The sequence below is a fragment of the Haliotis rubra genome, unplaced genomic scaffold, assembly GCF_003918875.1.
Source record: "Haliotis rubra isolate DU_JTF1 unplaced genomic scaffold, ASM391887v1 Scf1, whole genome shotgun sequence".
NCBI classification, from domain to species: Eukaryota; Metazoa; Mollusca; class Gastropoda; order Lepetellida; family Haliotidae; genus Haliotis; species Haliotis rubra.
This window is the reverse complement of record NW_025764891.1, coordinates 2374702-2395092: the sequence shown is the minus strand read 5'-3', so window position 1 is coordinate 2395092 and position 20391 is coordinate 2374702. Positions and strand designations below refer to the sequence as shown.

At 39.4% G+C, this 20391-nt stretch overlaps 1 protein-coding gene across 2 annotated transcripts in view; it reads right to left on the bottom strand.

Moving 5' to 3' along the window:
* Nucleotides 1–17153, bottom strand: part of LOC124267555 (RING finger protein 121-like) — a 35264-nt gene extending 18111 nt beyond the window's left edge. The window contains exons 1-4 of one of the 2 annotated variants that reach the window (XM_046702605.1): nt 17085–17122; nt 12803–12905; nt 4634–4674; nt 2246–2387 (exon numbers count right to left, since the gene is read on the bottom strand). In XM_046702605.1, coding sequence (XP_046558561.1) covers nt 2246–2387; nt 4634–4674; nt 12803–12856 — 237 coding nt within the window. In that variant the 5' untranslated portion in view covers nt 12857–12905; nt 17085–17122. Of the gene's footprint in view, nt 1–2245; nt 2388–4633; nt 4675–12802; nt 12906–17084 lie in introns of both variants that reach the window. The other variant, XM_046702535.1, reaches the window with a different exon arrangement.
* Between the last annotated feature and the right edge of the window lie 3238 nt (nt 17154–20391).

Here is a 20391-nt window from a genome sequence, read left to right as displayed (position 1 = left end):
CTCCAGTTGTGTGCTAATCTGTGCTGAGGTGACAGTCGCAGATACAGGATGTTTCTTGTGACGAACATCTGGAATGATAATCGGAATGTCATCATCATATAAGGCTAATTCTGTGACTGGTAAAATATCAGAGGCAAAATTATTAGATTTTGTAGATTTCCCTTTTTGACGTAGTTGTAGACCTGGGTGTACGAAGCGTACGAGATGATATGGACGCTTTGCTAGTCTTAGACTGAGAAGACGGCAGATCTTGAGATGCAGGTCGCTTCTTGGACATAGCGGACTGCGTCCCACGCTTATCCCCCGAGGGAAACTCAGGCATGCCACCAGCCGGTGGCGGGTCGTCAGTCAACAGTTGACAGGGTATATTAGCTTCCGATCTATTAGCCATGACTGAAGATTGTTTGCGAGATTTATCTGCCTTCCGTCTCAAAACGGAACATAGATATTTATCAAAGGCAGAAATTGGTAAATTAATACATAATTTACAACTAGAAACAATAGAACATGGAGTAATGCAACTAGGGCATTTTAAATGTGGATCGGTAGCTGAATAACGTAGTTTACAACCTGTGTAGATTCTCATTAACATAAACTGCTGAACAAACACGGCGAACCGTGAATAAAACAGCAGAAACACGACTAACAATCAATGCAAGTTGAATAAGGATACTAGTAACACCTCTATAAATGAATATAAGAGGTACTAAACTAAATATAAATAAAGGATATATAGTGTGTCGGGAGACACAGGTGCTCTCACGACCAGCTCACTGGGCGAAGAAGGAGAGAGTGAGGCACATGGGTTGAGGTGGCGCCCTCGTTCCCGTGCTTGGGCAGGGGAGGTAACTCGTGGTGAGTACTAATTTGTGATTTCTTTATTGAAGGGAACTTCAATTGGGAGATACACGTGTTCCACTATGTTCGCAAGAAGAAGAAGACAAGCAATAAGCATGAGTCAGGATAAGGAAAAATAAACAAACCCACCCCCCAAATAAAAAAATAAATAAAATAAAATAAAAAAATATATACAGTCAACTCTCGTTAATCCGACACTTGTGGTTGCAGAGAAATATGTCGGATTAACGAAAATGTCGGATTAATGAAAATGTCGGATTAATGTATTTGTGTGAAAATATGGCATAACATACATATATAATCACATAAGCGAACAGTTTCAGATCTATTTCATGACCACATTGGCACAAAACTCACGTTTGTTTTTACCGCATATCAGCTGCTATTATGACCCGGATGTTGAATATGTTACAGTTTCCATACAACTAATTCCATAATAACATGTGGACGTCTAATGTACAATCAGGCGTGTATCATAACATATATAATTTATAACTTGAAAAAGTCTTTGATGGTCATTAACATCAAACACGTCTAAGTGGTGTGTCAGAAATGTTTGCAAAGTGTTCAACGATGTTTTGGCCTCAGATAACTTGAAGCATTGGAATCAGTCGTAGAGGCGCTCAACCACTAAGCAGACTGCTTCAGGATGTCAGATACGGTTGATCGTCCAATCTTCACATCAAACTTCTGCTCAGCAAAAGTGATGACTTCTTGTTGTGCTGTCTGGGGTTTGTCTTTCTTCAAAAGGAGATTTCTTTCTTGATCAATGGCGTGACTTCTACAAGGGGCTTTTAGCAGCTGGTGTACTTTCGTGACAGACATCTTGTGATGAAAACTCATGTCGGTTGTAAACATTTTATACAGCTCGCTCTACTGTTATTTCTTGATTAAATCGCCTCAATTAATTATCCTGTGTTCCTAATTAACAAGTGTGATGTTCACTGACGTGGGTGTTTAGCAGCCAGTAAGGCACGCGCTAATCACCTTTCATGTGTGATGTTTGTATACGGTCGGATCATCCGACCGGCTGTGTTGATTATTGTCGGATTAACGAATGTTTTTACAATGTATTTACAATGATCGGTTGCTAGATTGGTGTGTCGGAGTCGGAATGCGAGAATGTCGGATTAACGAGAGTAATTATCACTGTTTTAAATGGTTCCCTAATTTTTTGTCGGATTAACGTGATTGTCGGATTAATGAGTGTCGGATTAACGAGAGCTGACTGTATATTAATTTTTTTTTATTATAAGCACAGCTTTCTAATATATTTATGTAATTTTTATGTAAAATCCTTCCCCTCCCCTAGAATCATCACCAAGCCATAAATTATGGACAGTCCCTAGTATTATATAGTATGATCTGAAGTGTCTGGAGGCACTACCTGGTATGACCTGAAATGCCTAGCTTTCCACTGCACCAGCAGTATCTGTGCCACGACCAGTGTCGCCAGGAGAATCAGCGCCATCTCTGCATGCATGGTCTCATGGCCCCGGTGCTTTTCATGGAGCCTCTGATGTTCGATCCTGCAACAGTAACACACATATAAACATGTCAAACATCCCCGCATCCATCGTCACACATCCCCGAATCCATCGTCACACATCCCCGCATCCATCGTCACACATCCCCGAATCCATCGTCACACATCCCCGAATCCATCGTCATACATCCCTGCATCCATCGTTCGTCACACATCCCCGCATCCATCGTCACAAATCCTCGAATCCATCTTCACACATCCCCGAATCCATCGTCACACATCCCTGCATCCATCGTCACACACATCCCCGAATCCATCGTCACACACATCCCGCATCCATCATCACACATCCCTGCATCCATCATCAAACATCCCTGCATCCCATTGTCACAGCATCCATCCCTCGCATCCATCTTCACACATCCCCAAATCCATCGTCACATCCCCTGCATCCATCGTCCACACATCCCACATCCATCATCAAACATCCCATCCATCCATCCCTGCATCCATCGTCACACATCCCCGAATCCATCATCACACATCCCCGCATCCATCGTCACACATCCCTGCATCCATCATCAAACATCCCCGAATCCATCCCCGCATCCATCGTCACACATCCCCGAATCCATCGTCACACATCCCCGCATCCATCGTCACACATCCCTGCATCCATTGTCACACATCCCTGCATCCATCGTCACACATCCCCGCATCCATCATCACACATCCCCGCATCCATCGTCACACATCCCCGCATCCATCGTCTTGTGGCTGCTGCATGGAATCTCAAACAAACCAAATAGTACAGACTTAATGTTTTATTTACATTTATTTATTCTTTCTTTTAATCAGTGAACGAGTTGTTTTAAACAATTTTTTGAACTGTATTATACCCTACCAATATCACAGTGTGTTTGTAATGATATTTCTTGTGATGTATGAGTAGGCTTCATGTATATTTCAATTGCACATTTCTACTGGTTACCTTCACTTCAGTACAAATGGCATGGCTGGTTGGTTGTCCATTACTTTCAAGGTACCATACTTTAAGGCATTGGTTGATCTACTTACTGGATTTTGTCAAGACAAACTTGGACGTAACTGTTAGCGGTGGGTATTGCAGAGAATTTTCATATTGCGATATATTGCGATGCGGAAGCATATATTGCGATATGTATTGCAATATATTGCAAGGATTATTTTTTTAACAAAAACTACTTATAATCGAGTTAATGCTTGATTATAAAGCAAAAACACAACAAAATCACTATGATTGATTAACCTTTCATAAAAACTTTTAATCATGACAAAGTAAAAATGTAAGTAACATTTGGCACTAATGAAACTGGGAAAAGAACAATTAAAAAAAACGGAAATATCCGAAGATTTCCGAGTGTTACGAAGTTTTCCGAATGCATGTCAAAATACCGGTTTTCGATCAGCTTATCGCAATACGTATTGTTTTCATGTCTGAACCGGTAAATACTGGTAAACCGGTTATATTGCGCAGCCCTATTAACTGTGTAATATATAGTATTCACCTTCTAGTATTGCCATCCAATGTTTAACAGAGTTAATCTCAGAGAATATTGCAGAATATTCCCTACCCAATAATCCCCTACCTGATAACACATGACATGTGATTGATTGGCTGACACAGGCCTTGAATTAGTATGTCTGGAAGATCAAGGGTGTGACGGAGATGTTAATGTTTCCAATACACTGATCAGAGCTTCTTGTGGAAAATACCCCATAAGTCACGTCACAAATGTTAGCATAAAGAAACATTTATCAAACTAGTAATACAATCACTTTGTACAGTTGTCCTGTCATACCCTTCATTACAATTGTGGCTGCCATGGTAGCAATTTATGATCATGAAAAACAATGTGTAAAATTAATGAAAATTGTCAATGAGGCAAGTCTGCTCTGATTGCTCAACAAGTGTGTATTGTCATAAAACGGAGAAATGTGTGGTCATCGTGGTCATGTGATATGCAAATTAGCTTGTGGCCGCTGTGTTATTTAAGTCAGCACTGTGTCAGTGTGCGTACTGTAAGTGTTGGATACTGTAAGTATTTATACTGTTGGATAGTTATAAGACACTTTTTCTTGGGCTTATGGTCATATTAAGCATTTATAACACATCTCCTTGTGGGCATCTTGCCATGCTAACAAGAATTAGCCACTTTTTCTTGGGCTTTGGTCATTATAACAATGATACACCTTATCTTGGGTTCTAACCTGGTTAATAAAGTACTTAAAACAGATTCATCAACTCACCGCCATCTTTCTTTCTCTGACAATTTTGACATGTCAATCGTCTGAAACACATAAGGAAAAATATACGTTATGCATTTGGTTAATGTCACATTCATATAGACATGCTTGTATCACTTTCAGATAAAAGGAACAGCATTAACACTAATTAGTATAATCATGACAAATTTATGAATCACATGAATTTGATTACCATGGTGATACAAGATTAATACACAGGATTTTTACATGAATAATTATCATCAGCTTAATACTCTCCTAAATAATATATATATATATATATGATAGGTTTGCGACTGCACATTCTTGGCATGTGAAATAATGCCTAATCTGGGATTAAAGATATAGAAACCAGATCTTAGGTCCTGCTGTTATTTCAAAAAGGCCTAAGGACATCCCATCCCAGATTACATTAGAACGACCATTCTTCTGAATAAACTATCTCGCTTACCACATGTGGAAAGTGACACAATGAGCTTTCTTATCATGCAACTTCAAAAAGTTTAACAAAGATGATTCTTACGAAAGGAGTTTCGCGCTGTATGATGAGACCTATAATGGGATGTCCTCAGATTTTTGTTCAGCAGAAGCAAGCATTAAGATCTGATTTCAGTGAGATTGAATATTGCCTACTACATCAAACAAACAACACCAACCTTAGATAAGCTGTGACCAGTAAGGTAGCCCACAAAGTAGAATACTACTCTCTATGCTAATAGCAAATAAAACAGGAACCATGCGAGACATGCATTATTCAGCATGTTCAGTGACAGTCAATATCATGTGGTAGATGATTTAGTCCATCCCCCTGTACATTGTCATTAATTCATGGTATAATATACACTGTGTTCTTCATCAAGCACCAATACATAAGCCAGGGTAGACACTATTGGTCAAATCAAGCTGGTCTACAGTAGTAGTGGTCTGATTAATTGAAATAATCGAAGACTGATCGCAATGACTAAACAACCAAGCAATCGATCATGTTTTCTCACTATTGAACACAAACTATTCTGGACCACTTGTTTGCTTTAACAATATATTTCACAGGGTTGGTTTTGTCTGTAACATTTCATAAGCACTACAAGCTTGTTCCAAGACATGATTGAATTTATCTTAAAGATTCCAGGAAATTTATGTTCCTAACATGCTTGTCATCCTTTAAAGATGTGAAATTTGCAAATGCATTTTGTGCATTTTGCTAAAAAAAACACAAAAGAGCTACATGTATTTTTTTATATTTTCTTGTGCATTAACAAACACAGTCAGGAAGATTTGATAAATGACGCTAACCAATTATTTTTGATAATTGATCGGTTGTAATGAACCAATCATCAATTATGAGATTTTAACCAATTCCCAACACTAGTCTACAGCTCATTTCAGATTTGTGGTTCATGTAAAAGAACTTAATTTTTTTAGAAAATAACTCTGGATTCTCCCTAGTGATGAGCTAAGGGACTGGTCGGTATGTCTATCATGGTCTGTATCTGAATGGACCAATTTGCACTCGAGTCGTCAGGTGTGTCTATATTTAATGAAAGGAGGTCGCTTATAGCACATAGACATGAAACAAGTCTCACTTCTGTGCATGAACAGGGGTGGAAATAACTCATTGCCCGACATCCGAGTCTAGTGGGGTTTTTTTCTGTCGGGCAAGCAAATTTGTATATCACGCTGTACCGGTGTCCAGTTGACTTTCCAATGTTAATAATGTTGTTTATTTTAAAAATTAACAAGAAAACGGCCGGTATAGTGGAAAAATGATCAGGGCAAGTGATTTTACATGTGCCACTGTACCGGACGGAGTACACTAGCAATTTTAAAGTTATTTCCACCCCTGATGAATACAGCGTACACCATACATTGAGGACATGCAGGGAGCAGACGGCTGTGTGATAATGGCACATGTTGCACACACTGTCATGCAATAAACGTTCTGACTGTGGTGTAAACTGGATGCTTACTCAGCAGGGTTTTGCTCTAGTTACTGTTAAAATTTTGTGACAACACCCCCAAAGCAACCCTACATATTCATGTCGATGGGTAGAACGTAGTGTATCCCCAACACAAACAGTCAGTGTTACATGTATGAACACTTGAAGTTTTCATCTGTAACTAGCAGCTACTTTCAACTGTTTCTTCGTTTTCACATACCATAGAAACTGGTTTCGCTGAAGCCATTAGAATGAACCCTTAAGATTTCTCTCTGCATTATCACATGTATTAATGTATGACAACAAACTTGAAGCTGTCATAACTACTGACTGACTGACTGAGTTTGGTTTTACGCCGCTTTTAGCAATATTCCAGCAACATCACGGCGGGGGACACCAGAAATGGGTTTCACACATTGTACCCATGTGGGGATTCGAACCCGGTTCTTCGGCGTGACAAGCCGACGCTTTAACCACTAGGCTACCCCACCGCCCCATCATTACTACCAGTATCAAGCAAATAGATGACACAGTAAGTATAATGAATAGCTTACAACAACTACCACGGTGTATCCATGATGACTTGACTGTGTGGACTAGAATCAATTGCTTCCAAGACCTTCACATAGCTTGAATATTACTGAGAAGGGCACCAAAACACAGGAACAAAATCTACCATGTCTTCATCTTCATGACTCAATGATATAACTGCTCCCACCTACCTATCTGAGTAATTCCATCAATGCGACACCTCCCTCCACCATAAAGACTATCTAAACAAACCTACATGGTGTGCCTTCCTCACACCTACTTCTGTTATATATATATACGATACCCATCTTAATGTCCTCCATCACAAACCAATTCTGCACTCACTTCACAAAAATGCTGTTATGAAAGTTCTCCATGACCCTAACCAAACCTACTTCCCCAGGAACTTTTATATGTCACCAGCAACTCATCCACTTCCACAATGATGCCCATCTTGGCAACTTTCATAACACACCAAATCCTCAACCACTTTCACAAAAATGCCCATCTTAACGTTCTCAATGGTGCCGACCTACCTCCACCACATCAGCCATCTTAGCGACTTCCATACTTCTACTACCTCTCCCTTCTACCTTCTAGCAACGACAAGCTTCCTACATACAATGTCACAGGTAGTCGTGTCCTGTAAGGTCACCTTACCCAGACTGCATGTTTACCCAATCTGATTACCACAATGCTAATTCTGTGAATGTGTTGACTCAGCACTAATCAATAGCTAATGGCACAGATGTAATAGTTCTAACTAATGTGGGAAGTTGCCCATGTAGGCTGTTTCACCCTACATCTGCACCTGACAAGGTCTCACAATTTGCAGTGCAGAGTAGCATTCCTGTTGCAATCCAGAAACCTGAGATTATGGGTTTGAATCCTGGATCATCCCAGTTGTGGTTCTAGGTTTGTCAACTCCTTACATGTTCTCAAGATTTCACCAAAGTGGTAAATGTCAGAAATCGGCATCACTGACTGACTGAGTTTGGTTTTACGCCGCTTTTAGCAATATTCCAGCAACATCACGGCTCACTGATTTAGGGGACACCAAAAATCACCTTGAGGGGACACCAGAAATGGGCTTCACACATTGTACCCACTTGGGGATTCAAACCCGGGTCTTCGGCGTGACGAGCCAACGCTTTGACCACTAGGCTACCCAACCGCCCCAAGAAATCGGCATCACTTCATGCTAACTAGAATACTGTTTGAAGCAGCATTAAACCCCAATCTGCTCATTCTCTGAGAATTCCTCCCACTTCAACTTGACACAAAGTATATAATGCTGTACCAACATTGTTAAATCTGTTACCAATTCTAGCACAAAAGGTAATGATCTGGTATTAAATAAATGCTGAAACATCTGAATGACCATATTCTAACTTGAACATCAATAAAGACAAATTTGCAACAGAAAAAACAATTTGAACTAGAAAACATCATAAATTGATTTGATCCATCGAACACCCCATATGAAAGCGAATTAACAGTGTCCAAGAAATAGATTTGGGACAACAAAAAAATCATTGTAGCAGACTGGAGAGGTACCAAACTGTACAAATTCCAATTCTTCAACATTGTGACCTTTTGTCTGCAAATCCTGCTATTGACGCTCTTAGTCCAAGCGATTATGTCTGCAGAATCTGTGTATGAGTACATGCCCATTTTGTTACCATGGCAACCTTGTACGTATGGATCTGATGCATCATCAATGTCTTCAGTTTCCAAAGTAACCATGGCCATGTATAAATTTCCAACCATCTGTTACAAATTTTTTACTGAAACCTGTTCCATAGTTTTCTTTGTTTAAAAAATGTACAACATCATCCCTTCATTTGAGAAAGGAACTGTTGACCTTCTAAACATATTAAATGAACATATATATTGATTTTCTTCAATTTCTGATTCAAAAAGTGCAAAATCAGCACATTCTGTTTAGATCTCTATCGTATCACATTATATGCCTTGCATTTTCAACATGTAATTGGCATCCTCTGAAATCAATAAATGTCTTTCCCCAGACAGATTCATACATATTGTGGGTTTGACATAATTATGATAAATGTAGTCCTTATTCATTTCAGCCTCACAAAGTGGTAGTTAGAAGTCTCACTAAATATTACCATGATTACACTGACTGACTGAGTTTGGTTTTACGCCGCTTTTAGCAATATTCCAGCAACATCACGCGGGGGACACCAGAAATGGGCTTCACACATTGTACCCATGTGGGGATTCGAACCCGGGTCTTCGGCGTGATGAGCCAACGCTTTAACCACTAGGCTACCCCACCGCCTCTGATTACAGTGAAACACAGATACGATGGACTAAGCGACGAGGCTACTAAAGCAAGGAATATGACACATGGTTCTGTAATGGAATATCAAGAAAGAACCAAGAATAAATCTACATATTTCTACCAGACAACTTACATATGTTAACTAGGAATGGGTACTGACAGAAATTCTGTATCACAACAAATTGAAATACATGATGTGACATGTATTGCAATATATTTCAACTTCAACTTCTACTTTGTAACGATTTTACAAAATTGACCCATCAGTTGGCACTGTCTTAAAATCTGGGTTTTATATCTTGAGATTTTACATATTTCTCAACCATTGTGATACATGACCTTTAACAGAATTCCTGATGAGATCCCACTGCAAAACCAATTCTGGACGATTGTACCACGATACATATTCACTGTAATTTTTTGTACTGATATTTACAGGAAAAATAGTAATACCATGTATCCCTAATGTTAACAACTGAATCCTTTAAACACTTAAAAGTGCATATGAAATATAGTCTTACATAGCACTTTCTCTTAGTACAAGGACAATAGACATGTTTCATTTCAATTTGGTTATTGGGTAAGCTGAAATCGTGGCAGCTGAGCAATCCACGAAATTGTCCCCCAATGTATCCCCAAGTGAATACAACTTCATCTAATTGTAGCAGTTCATAGAGAGCATGAAGCCCTGAAACTAGATAAAACAAATATAACTATAAGTACACATGACCGACTTGAACTGAAAAATGACAAGCAGCATGAGCGTGTTCTCAACTAAGTTTAATACAAGACAAATCTTATGGATAACAACTTCTTGATTTATTTTTCACAACGTATCTGGGCTAGTTCTTGTCCCTTCGTCAGGTGGATAATGATCATAGTGAACAATACAGTATATTATTATCCACCTGAGGAAGGGGCAAGAACCAGCCCAGACACGTTGTGAAAAATAAATCAAAAAGTTGTTATCCATAAGATTTGTCTTGCATTACTACGTCAACTTGTAAATGCCTTTAAAGAATTTCGTTTACTAAAATTCGACAGACGTGGGACCAGGTTGAGGAAAATAATTCTTTAAAATCATCACCATGACCAGTACACAAACGGTTGACTGATAACTTCTTAGCCCGATAGAAAGACTTGACCTGAAGAGATAAAAATACATTTTGGAGAAGTCCTTGTCTTTGCCATCCAAAATGTTTCCTGCAGCTCCAAGGACATGGAGGCAAAATGGCTTCTGGCTGGAGTTATCTTCATGTTTGGGAACAGAACGAAGTCTGACGAAGACAGATCAGGAGAACATGGTGAGGGCTGAAGGAGTTCAAAGCTAGTGGACTGTAGCCATAGCAAAGCCTGATTTGAGTGCTGGTGCATTGTCTTGATGAAATTACACCATTATACATTATCTGGATCATTTCAGGTCTTGTTGCCATGACAGGCCTTCCTGGATGTCTCAAGGCTCTCCATGCCATGCTAATGCTGTACTGGCCACCTCTATGTGTTGCCATAGGAACAGGCATTCTTCCTGAGTGCTGTACTCTTATATTCTCGGGCAGATTATGCTTATTTGCCTTTTTTCAGCATGCACTTAATTACTGCACGTTCTTCCATTTTGTCCACTTTCCAAATGACACATAACAATACTTCTCTTACTGATTTGTCACAGTGAAACAATTTGCATAACTAGCTCAAGTTTTGGTGGATAAGCATCTATGACATCATTATGTATTGTCTAAAACAGAAGGTTTTGCAATAATACAATTCCTTTTATGTGAGGCTCAAAAACATACCAGTCAACCCTTTCAGCAATCAGGAATGATTCTCTATCCCCAAAAGTCCAAATAAACATCAGATACTCATGTCTGTGAATGTGACTAAAATAATAGTGACAATTATCAATACACATGTTAGAGCGGTAAAGTCTTACCATAATTTGCAGATTTGTACACCCAAACGAGTGATAGGATCAGTAGTGGAAATAAAACCTTTTTCCTTCTAAAACAATTGATCAAGTAAAATTACACATTGTTGAAACAAACTAACGCAATTAAATAAAAAGTCAAAAGGTCACAACCCTTCATTATGACACTTTGACTCATAACATGTTATGAGACTCGGCAAAAAGACAAAAATCCCATTTTTTCAAACATATTCATTTTTGTCCATATTTGTATATATTTTGCTTGGAAAGTCCAAAGCAATTCAAACACAATATCTAAAGCACTACTTTTCTCTGTATCTATGCCCATGCTTAGGGATGCAACTGCACCATTTAACAATAACAGGACAAACACTGGTAGCTCCATAACACCCCACATTAAACCTGATGTTCTACTTGTCCCTATGATAACCGCCTCCGTGGTGTAGTGGTTAGAGCGTCCGCCCGGAGAGCGGAAGGTCGCGGGTTCAATCCCCCGACCGCGTCATACCAAAAGACGTTAAAATATGGTACTTGTTAGTCCCTGCCTGGCGTTCGGCATTAATGGGTACAGCAAGGACTGGTCGGCTCGGAGTCAGTATAATGTGTCTGAGTGGGGTATTCATGCTTCACTGCGGCGTGGTATCTCAGTGGGCTAACACTATAAAACCAGCTTCAGTCTTGGCTAGTACAAGCAGCCGCACATACACATACACACACATGCACGTCGTCATATGAGCGAAATATTCTCAAGCACGACTTTAAACCCAATTTCACCTCACCTCACCTTGTCCCTATGATACCAGCCAAGCTGACATGTACAAGCCGGCAAGTGCCAAGTTGCATCCCTGCTGAATGAAAACATTTAGGGCCACAACCAAACAGTAAACCTGATATCCCCAAACTTATCGAGGCAGGGAAATTAACTGACTATAAAGTCCTGATTCCACCATTGCCAAACTAGACAGGAATTTCATAGATGTGCTGTCACAGGTTTTTTTTCCCCTTCTATATCCTCCTACAGAATTTGCTTAAAAGAAAATGGTGGCCGTTGGTGCCTGGTCAATACAATCTTATAAATAACCAAGACCCAAATCTAAATCAGCTTACTTAAGCACCTTGACTAAAAACATGAACAGATTTGGAAAATATCTGTCAATGCCCAGTGAACAATAAAATTAATTCAATTGCCCCAAAACTGCAGGGCAGTTCATGAACCAAATGTCAGATTGTAACGTGATTTTGATTACATAGACTTGTTACTCCAGCAAAAATATAATTCTGTAATTGACAAGGGGGCAGAGCTGGACTTTTCTCATCAGTTAGCTCCCTTGCCTGAAGGAAACAAAAACATCTTGTGTTGTAGAACGAAGCCCCTACCCATGGTGACAGGACAGAACCACAGAACCAGAAACACCAGGAAGCTGAAGCCACAGACAGATGTCTAACTACTGCACGGACACGATACCCTGACATACCTCTACAGAGAAGTGGTCTCTAGGGTACCGCGGGAACCTAATTCTGACAGGCATGATTCTATGAGACGACAGGCAGATCGTGCTGCAGTTAGTATAAGCTCACCTGTAGTGGTTAGAACCGCATGTTACATGGTTACAGGTGAATATACCAACATTAGAACCTAATTTTGACAGGCATGATTCTATGAGATGGCAGGCAGATTGTGCTGCAGTTAGTACAAGCTCACCTGTAGTGGTTAGAATCGCATGTTACATGGTTACAGGTGAATATATCAACATTAGAACCTAATTTTGACAGGCATGATTCTATGAGATGACAGGCAGATAGTGCTGCAGTTAGTACAAGCTCACCTGTAGTGGTTAGAATCGCATGTTACATGGTTACAGGTGAATATACCAACATTAGAACCTAATTTTGACAGGCATGATTCTATGAGATGACAGGCAGATCATGCTGCAGTTAGTAGCTCACCTGTAGTGGTTAGAATCGCATGTTACATGGTTACAGGTGAATATATCAACATTAGAACCTAATTTTGACAGGCATGATTCTAGTATAAGATGGCAGGCAGATCATGCTGCAGTTAGTACAAGATCACCTGTAGTGGTTAGAATTACATGTTACATGGTTACAGGTGAATATATCAACATTAGAATCAAATTCTGACAGGCATTATTCTAGTATGAGATGGCAGGCAGATAGTGCTGCAGTTAGTACAAACTCACCTGTAGTGGTTAGAATCGCATGATACATAGTTACAGGTGAATATATCAACATTAGAACCTAATTCTGACAGGCATGATTCTATAAGATGGCAGGCAGATCGTGCATTCTGTTGTATGGTCAACATGGGTTTCGTTCATTCATTTTCGCAATATACCTGACATTCTGATTTGTAGCATGAAAGGTCCTTCTGATGAGGTGAATTGAAATTGGGTTTAACGTCGCGCTGGAGAATATTTCGCTCATATGACGACGCATGCGTGTATGTGTAGGGGCGGCTGTTTGTACTAGCCCAGACTGAAGCTGGTTTTATAGTGCTAGCCCACTGAGATACCATGCCGCAGTAAAGCATGAATACCCCACTCAGACACATTATACTGACTCCAAGCCGACCAGTCCTTGTTGTACCCATTAATGCCGAGCGCCAGGCAGGGACCAACAAGTACCATATTTTAACGCCTTCTGATGAGACCTGTAATGGTATGTCCTTAGATCTTTGTATGACTGTAGTGGGGGAGATATCTAATTTAAAAGAAATGGTGTTTCATTGATGTTTAATGAATTTAAACCTGATACTGGTTGACACGGCATGACGAGTGAACACCTTAATCACTGGTTTACCCCACTGCCCCCTGTTGTTTGTGAATAACTAAACCTGGGCCAGGGGTTGATATCATGAACATGGAATCTGAACTGATCCCACTATTGCTCCGGTGACAAGTATGACCGACTGACTGAGTTTAGTTTTATGCCGCTTCTAGCAATATTCCAGCAATATCACGGCGGGGGACACCAGAAATGGGTTTCACACATTATGCCCATGTGGGGAATTGAACCCGGGTCTTCGGGGTGACGAGTCAACGCTTTGACCACTAGGCTACCCCACCGCCCCAGGACAAGCATGAGGCAATGAGGAACTAACAGAGAAACCCACAGGTTGCTAGGTTTGTTTTTATAGTCATGCTTCTCAGGCAATGTCAGGGTTTTCTGACGGAAGAAGAAATTGCAAGAAAGGACAAAACTGAGAGGTTGTTGATTAAAATAAATATACTTCGATAAAATCTATGAATTACTATATCTACAGTTAAATACATTAAACCAGTCTGTTACAAAATACTACGATTATCTTGAAACTAATAACACAATATGATCATAGTGTACTGTTCAATTTTGTATAGAATTTTTTTTCAATAAAACAACATGCTTTCCTGATACCAGTTTAAGGTGTATATTTACAAAACATAGTGTGTATAAACATGCTACAATTCTAATTCCAATGGCATATAAATCTGCTGGTCCATCTACAGCTCTAACTGAAGTGTCATGATTTTCAAAAGTCAAGTTCAGAGGAATCAATAGACATAAACAAAGGAATGTGACAGTGAGCTATTGTCAAAATAGCATCGATCAGATCACAGCTGGTGTTTATGTTATTGACGTGTTAGTTAATCATTAGGACACCTTTGCAGCTAGGATGTGTATAATGTCATATACTTAAACCAGGTGTTACACCTATATATTCATTTTAGTAATTAAAGGCATTACAGGTAAAATAATTATAACCAGTTTTTACACCTTTATATTCATCTTAGTAATTAAAGGCATTACAGTTAAAATAATTATAACAGGTTTTTACACCTATATAATTATAACAGCTCTTAGTTTGAAAATATGAATGTAATGTCTGCCAGTATGAGAAAATTAACATTTAGACAATTCCTGGTAGACAATCATTTACTCAATGCATAGACATGGTACCGATAGATTAAATATTCCATACAGCTTCAAACAAAGATATGGTACAGACTTAACATCACCTTATGATAAAAGTGTAGTGCTGTAAGGGAATGTCACTAGTCCCTTAAGAGGAAAATTTGTTCTGATTTATACTGTGAGGTTATTTATTGCTGATTAAACATAGCTAAATGTTACATTTAAAACCTTTATTCTATCATGCCATCCTTAAAACACATTTTGTTTCATGCAAACATATTCTGTACAGTGATTTAGCGTAATTAAGTAGAATTAACCAATCACGTTAGACCTTCAATGTAATGGTAGAATCCTACTGTTTGTTATGTTTACTGTCTCCGTGTTTAAGTTCTGATTTGCAGGAAGATAAACTAAAATGAAGGCGAAAACACACTGGCAGTGTTATTTAAAAAATAATTAACATGTTTCATGTTTGTAGTAAATTGCTTTCAGTTTAAATGTGTCAAAAACAGATAAATTTAAGACTGAAAAAATTATTAAAACAAAGAAAAGCAAGATTTATGGATGTTAACATCTTTATTGTGAATAACATGACGTGTTGGAGTGTATACTTGCAAAATGTTGTGTTATTCACATTAGAGAAGTTCCATAAATTTTCTTTTCTTATGCATTCCACTTCTAAATGCCCTTCAAAGATATGATTAAAAGTTTTAAACACATAAACAAAGCAATATAAATATGCAACTATTTAAGGTATATGGAAAATCAAAGGAAGTCAAAACCCACACCATAGATAACATTTAACATTTTATATCATTAGCACAGTTAACATGCATATCCAGTTCTAAAATGCATATATTTTAAAGTTCTGATAATGAAAATTCCTCTGAACAAATTCTGTTCTTGTTTAGTTGTTGTCTAACTGTTTACATGGCTTGAGCCTGCACTCAGCAATATTCCAGTTACACAATTGTGGTCTGTAACTAAATGAGTTTGTGTCAGATTATCCAGTGATTGATAATGTGGACAACAAACCATGTTGGGACATGACACACTATTACCCAAATGTCAGAGCTGAGTATGGCCACCCGATTTCATTGCTTCGTACAACCATCACAGGTTGCTGGGGCCTATTGTAACCAAGAATCCCAACAGCGGAACCATATTCATAACAGAGAATGACATCTGCATGATCAGAGCTGATTAGAATTCATTTATGCAGGTGATATATGTATGCAAATAAGACATATGTTAATCACCTAAAGTGTTTTACAACCAACTCCTACAGGGAATTATGGGGGAGGTAACCTGTGACTGTCACTAATATCATCCTCATTTGGAGCATGATAAAACCTATAATGTTACACTAGGCTATAAATATGTTTCACCATATGCTATTAGATGCTAGTGGAGGCAAGGGTGATGATTTCGGGTGATGAATTATGAACTTATGCTGCGCCATTTTGCACCATGGAACTAGGTCTATGATCGAACATTATCATGTGATAAGCCTATTATGTGGTTTCATTATGCCATAAACAAACTTTTGATAACACCTCATTCAGTTCAATGGATACACTGACAATTTATTCACACATTTTCATATACACAACGTGCAAAACTATCCATATATAATACAACATGAGCAGAACATGGCAAAGACGCAGTTCATGACAAGTGAAAGTGACAGAAATGGTAGCCCAATTACGAAATTTGGAGCACATTGCCTGATATATGATCCCAAACCAAGTTGCATAAACCATCTCCCCCGTAATTAAACATATAAAGGGTATCACTAGTTCAAATACGCCTCATCATGGAGTGTATCAGCGCTCTCAAACCTACCGTATTACTGTGCAATGCCGGTCCGTGGCCATGACCATGTATCGTGTCTACGTGGGCAACCATTTTGAATCAATCACACTAGGGCAGAGTTACGTCCCTTGACATTTTCCGGGGAAAACGGTGGAGGCCCTATTTAGGATATATGGGGTGCTCGTTTAGGTTGTACTTGTTGTTGCTACTGTTGTTGTTGCTATTGTTGTTGTTGCTGCTACTATTGTTGTTGCCTTTTTATGTCACACACAGTAATATTCGTAACATAATCGTTATATTACAGCTGTGTGGAAATATTCGAGTATGTGTTAGTCAATCCAGGGACTGTCATTATGAGCATGGATCAAGATACAACGACCTGATACCCCTTCATCATTCACCCCATGAAGGGGCAAGAAGCAGCCCAGAAACGCCGTGTTGTAAATAATAAAGAAGTTGAAAATTCATACCATACCTTGTTATGTTATCTTCCAATTTCTACATGCCCATCAAGCATCTACAACGACGAACATCAATATACTCGAGCCTGACCACATGTCTCCAACAGTCGGTATGCAATATGCTGTATTGATGCCCAAACGGGTCCTGTACAGATTTTGCGGTGATGTGTATGCGTGGTTGTTGCTTATAATATCGATCTCTGGATTGTCTGGTCAAGACTTGATTATATTTCCAGACAGTCGTCACATGTACCCTGGTTATTGCTACGTGTGATGTTAAACAACAAACAAACAAAAATATACCCATCTTATCCAAACATGCGTCATGATGCACTGTAGTAGAATCTTGCTCACGTAAGAAGACGGACGATGGGGTAGCCGAATGTTTTAAAAGCGTCTGCTCGTCAAACTTATGACCCGGGGTCGATTCCCCACATTGGTGTGTGAAGCCTATTTCTGGTGTTCCCGGCCGTGATATTGTTGGAAGCGGCGTACATCCATACACACTCACCCATGCAAGACCAGAAAATAAAACTAGGCCTAGTATCGGTTTAACTGATGTAAGCATGGGAAAACCAATTAAAAGGTTGGTTCCATTTATTTACAAACGGTACGCAAGGATGATAGTTAATATGAGAGTTCTTACATTTGTGTTGGACTAGAGCTTCGTAGCCCAAGCCTGATGTTGACATGGAAGTCGATATTCTGTATCCATCGCTTCCACATATTCAATGGTACCGTTTTTATTATGTTGTAAGGGTCAATACAATGGAAGTTATGTTCACGGCAAGTGCCTCTTAATTCAAGCATGGTATCGACATGAATGTGATGCGTTTTGTGTTTATTGAACCACACTGTACACAAACAGCAAACCAAAGTTCAATAGAGCGGTAACAGCTTTTAGGAAAAGAAAGGGCGCATTCAATATAACATGCTATATGAATGTATCCAAATCGTGTATCCGAATCAATCCTTCGCTTGTTTTTTTGCTATTTGAGGCCAAAACGTTTTGGGTCCACAATCGGTAAAACAACATTTCAATTACAATATCTAACGAAGCGTAGTGGGTAAGCCCTATCTCGTCACGAATGCGCGGGTTCGATTCCACACAGATACGAATTGTGAAGGACATTTCAGGTGTCTCTGGCCGAGTTATTGCTGGACTATTGCTTAAAGCGTTCTAATCCCATACTCACTCACCGATTCTAACCATAAATAGTTATAGATGAAACTACTACAGGTATATTCTCACAGTGCGTGTCTCGCATTGCACCGACCTAGTTTTCCTAGACCCGTCTTGATAACCTGCTTGCTTTAGTGGCATAAACAACAGTGAGCTTAAATCGTTGCAAGACTATATTTTCATCAAGGGACGCGAACATTGTTTGTTTGATATTGGATACGAAAAAATAAATGGGTATGGCAGCCAGCCAACTTGCGTCTACAACATTGTAATTTACGAGAGTCAGCGGCATGACCTATTGGGCACTTGGGACACCAGCTACCGTGAGTCGTTGCCTGCTGCACTGCCGTTGTATGTGAGGGGAGCGTCGTATTCAATGCTTGTATGCATGCTCCGATACCAGCTGGTCATGTTTGTGCACGATCGTTCTGGGCTATCAATATACCTCACTGGCTAACATACCAGTATAGCGATCCCACTTTTTGTTGAACTCATTCGCCATCAATATCAAACATGCGTCAGTCAATGTATCACAGGCCACCTGCAAAACACCGAAACGACATAATGCATTGCGAACTGCTTATGAACACGATAAAGTAAGCTGACGGGCAAAAGAAAGTACATGCCATATTTGGAATTATTCTTTCTCAGTAAAGTAAACATTCTAGTACTTTTGTTGGGGTAAGTCCCATCCGGTGTGGGTTGGAATCCTGGATGGGACATAACCCAAGAAAAGTACTAGAACCTGTACTTTACTGAGAAAGTGTAATCACAAATATAATGTGTTACACTTGGCCACTTTCTAAATGGCATTGTGTATTCAAAACAAGAAATGATTAGTATTTTTTTCCTTTCGGGTCTCATAAATCGGAATACCCGTGTATATAACAACTATTTGTTGATACTACGAGGTCAAATTGAGATTAAGGAAAAAACCTGTTCTGTTGATTCATTATCAGCTGATCGTTCAAAAGCACAAAATAACTAGCTTACTGCAGGCCACGAGTAAAGTTTAGATTTTACGTGCGCTTCGGTGATTCCATCATCTGGTCTCATTGACCTAGATGGTTGGTTGGTTGGTTTCGGTTTAACGCCGCACTCATCAACATTCCAGATGTATGGCGGCGTTGACTTACATAATCTGTCAAAGATGAGTTGGGTAAAACACTGTCAGAATCTGTTTCAGTTACACCATAAGGTGGTGATAGCAGGAAAGTTAAAGAGACGAAAAACGTAGACGTTTAACACTTTGGTTGAACCACAAACACTATATATTTTTTTACATTAAATCGTTGCGATAAGAAAACTTGTTCTTAGTAATATTAATTTACGTATGGTGAGTGAGTGAGTTTAGTTTTACGTCGCCTTGGCAATATTAGAGCAATATCATGGCGGAGGGCACCAGAAATGCGCTTCAGACATTGTACCTGTGTAGCGAATCGAACCCGGGTCATCGGCTATATGCGCGAACGCTTTAACCACCAGGCTACCCCACCGCTCCAATTTACGTATGAACGTAAATTAATCGGTCAAAGATTGATTTTTAATGTTCACAACTGCACAAGTTGAACGATGTTCTTTATTCAGTTTAATGGGTAACCGTCTTAAACTGCAACCTGACGCCATCGGGGCCCAACACTTTATATTTGGGGGTGGGGTAGTAGTAGTAGCCTACGTAGTGGTTAAAGCGTTC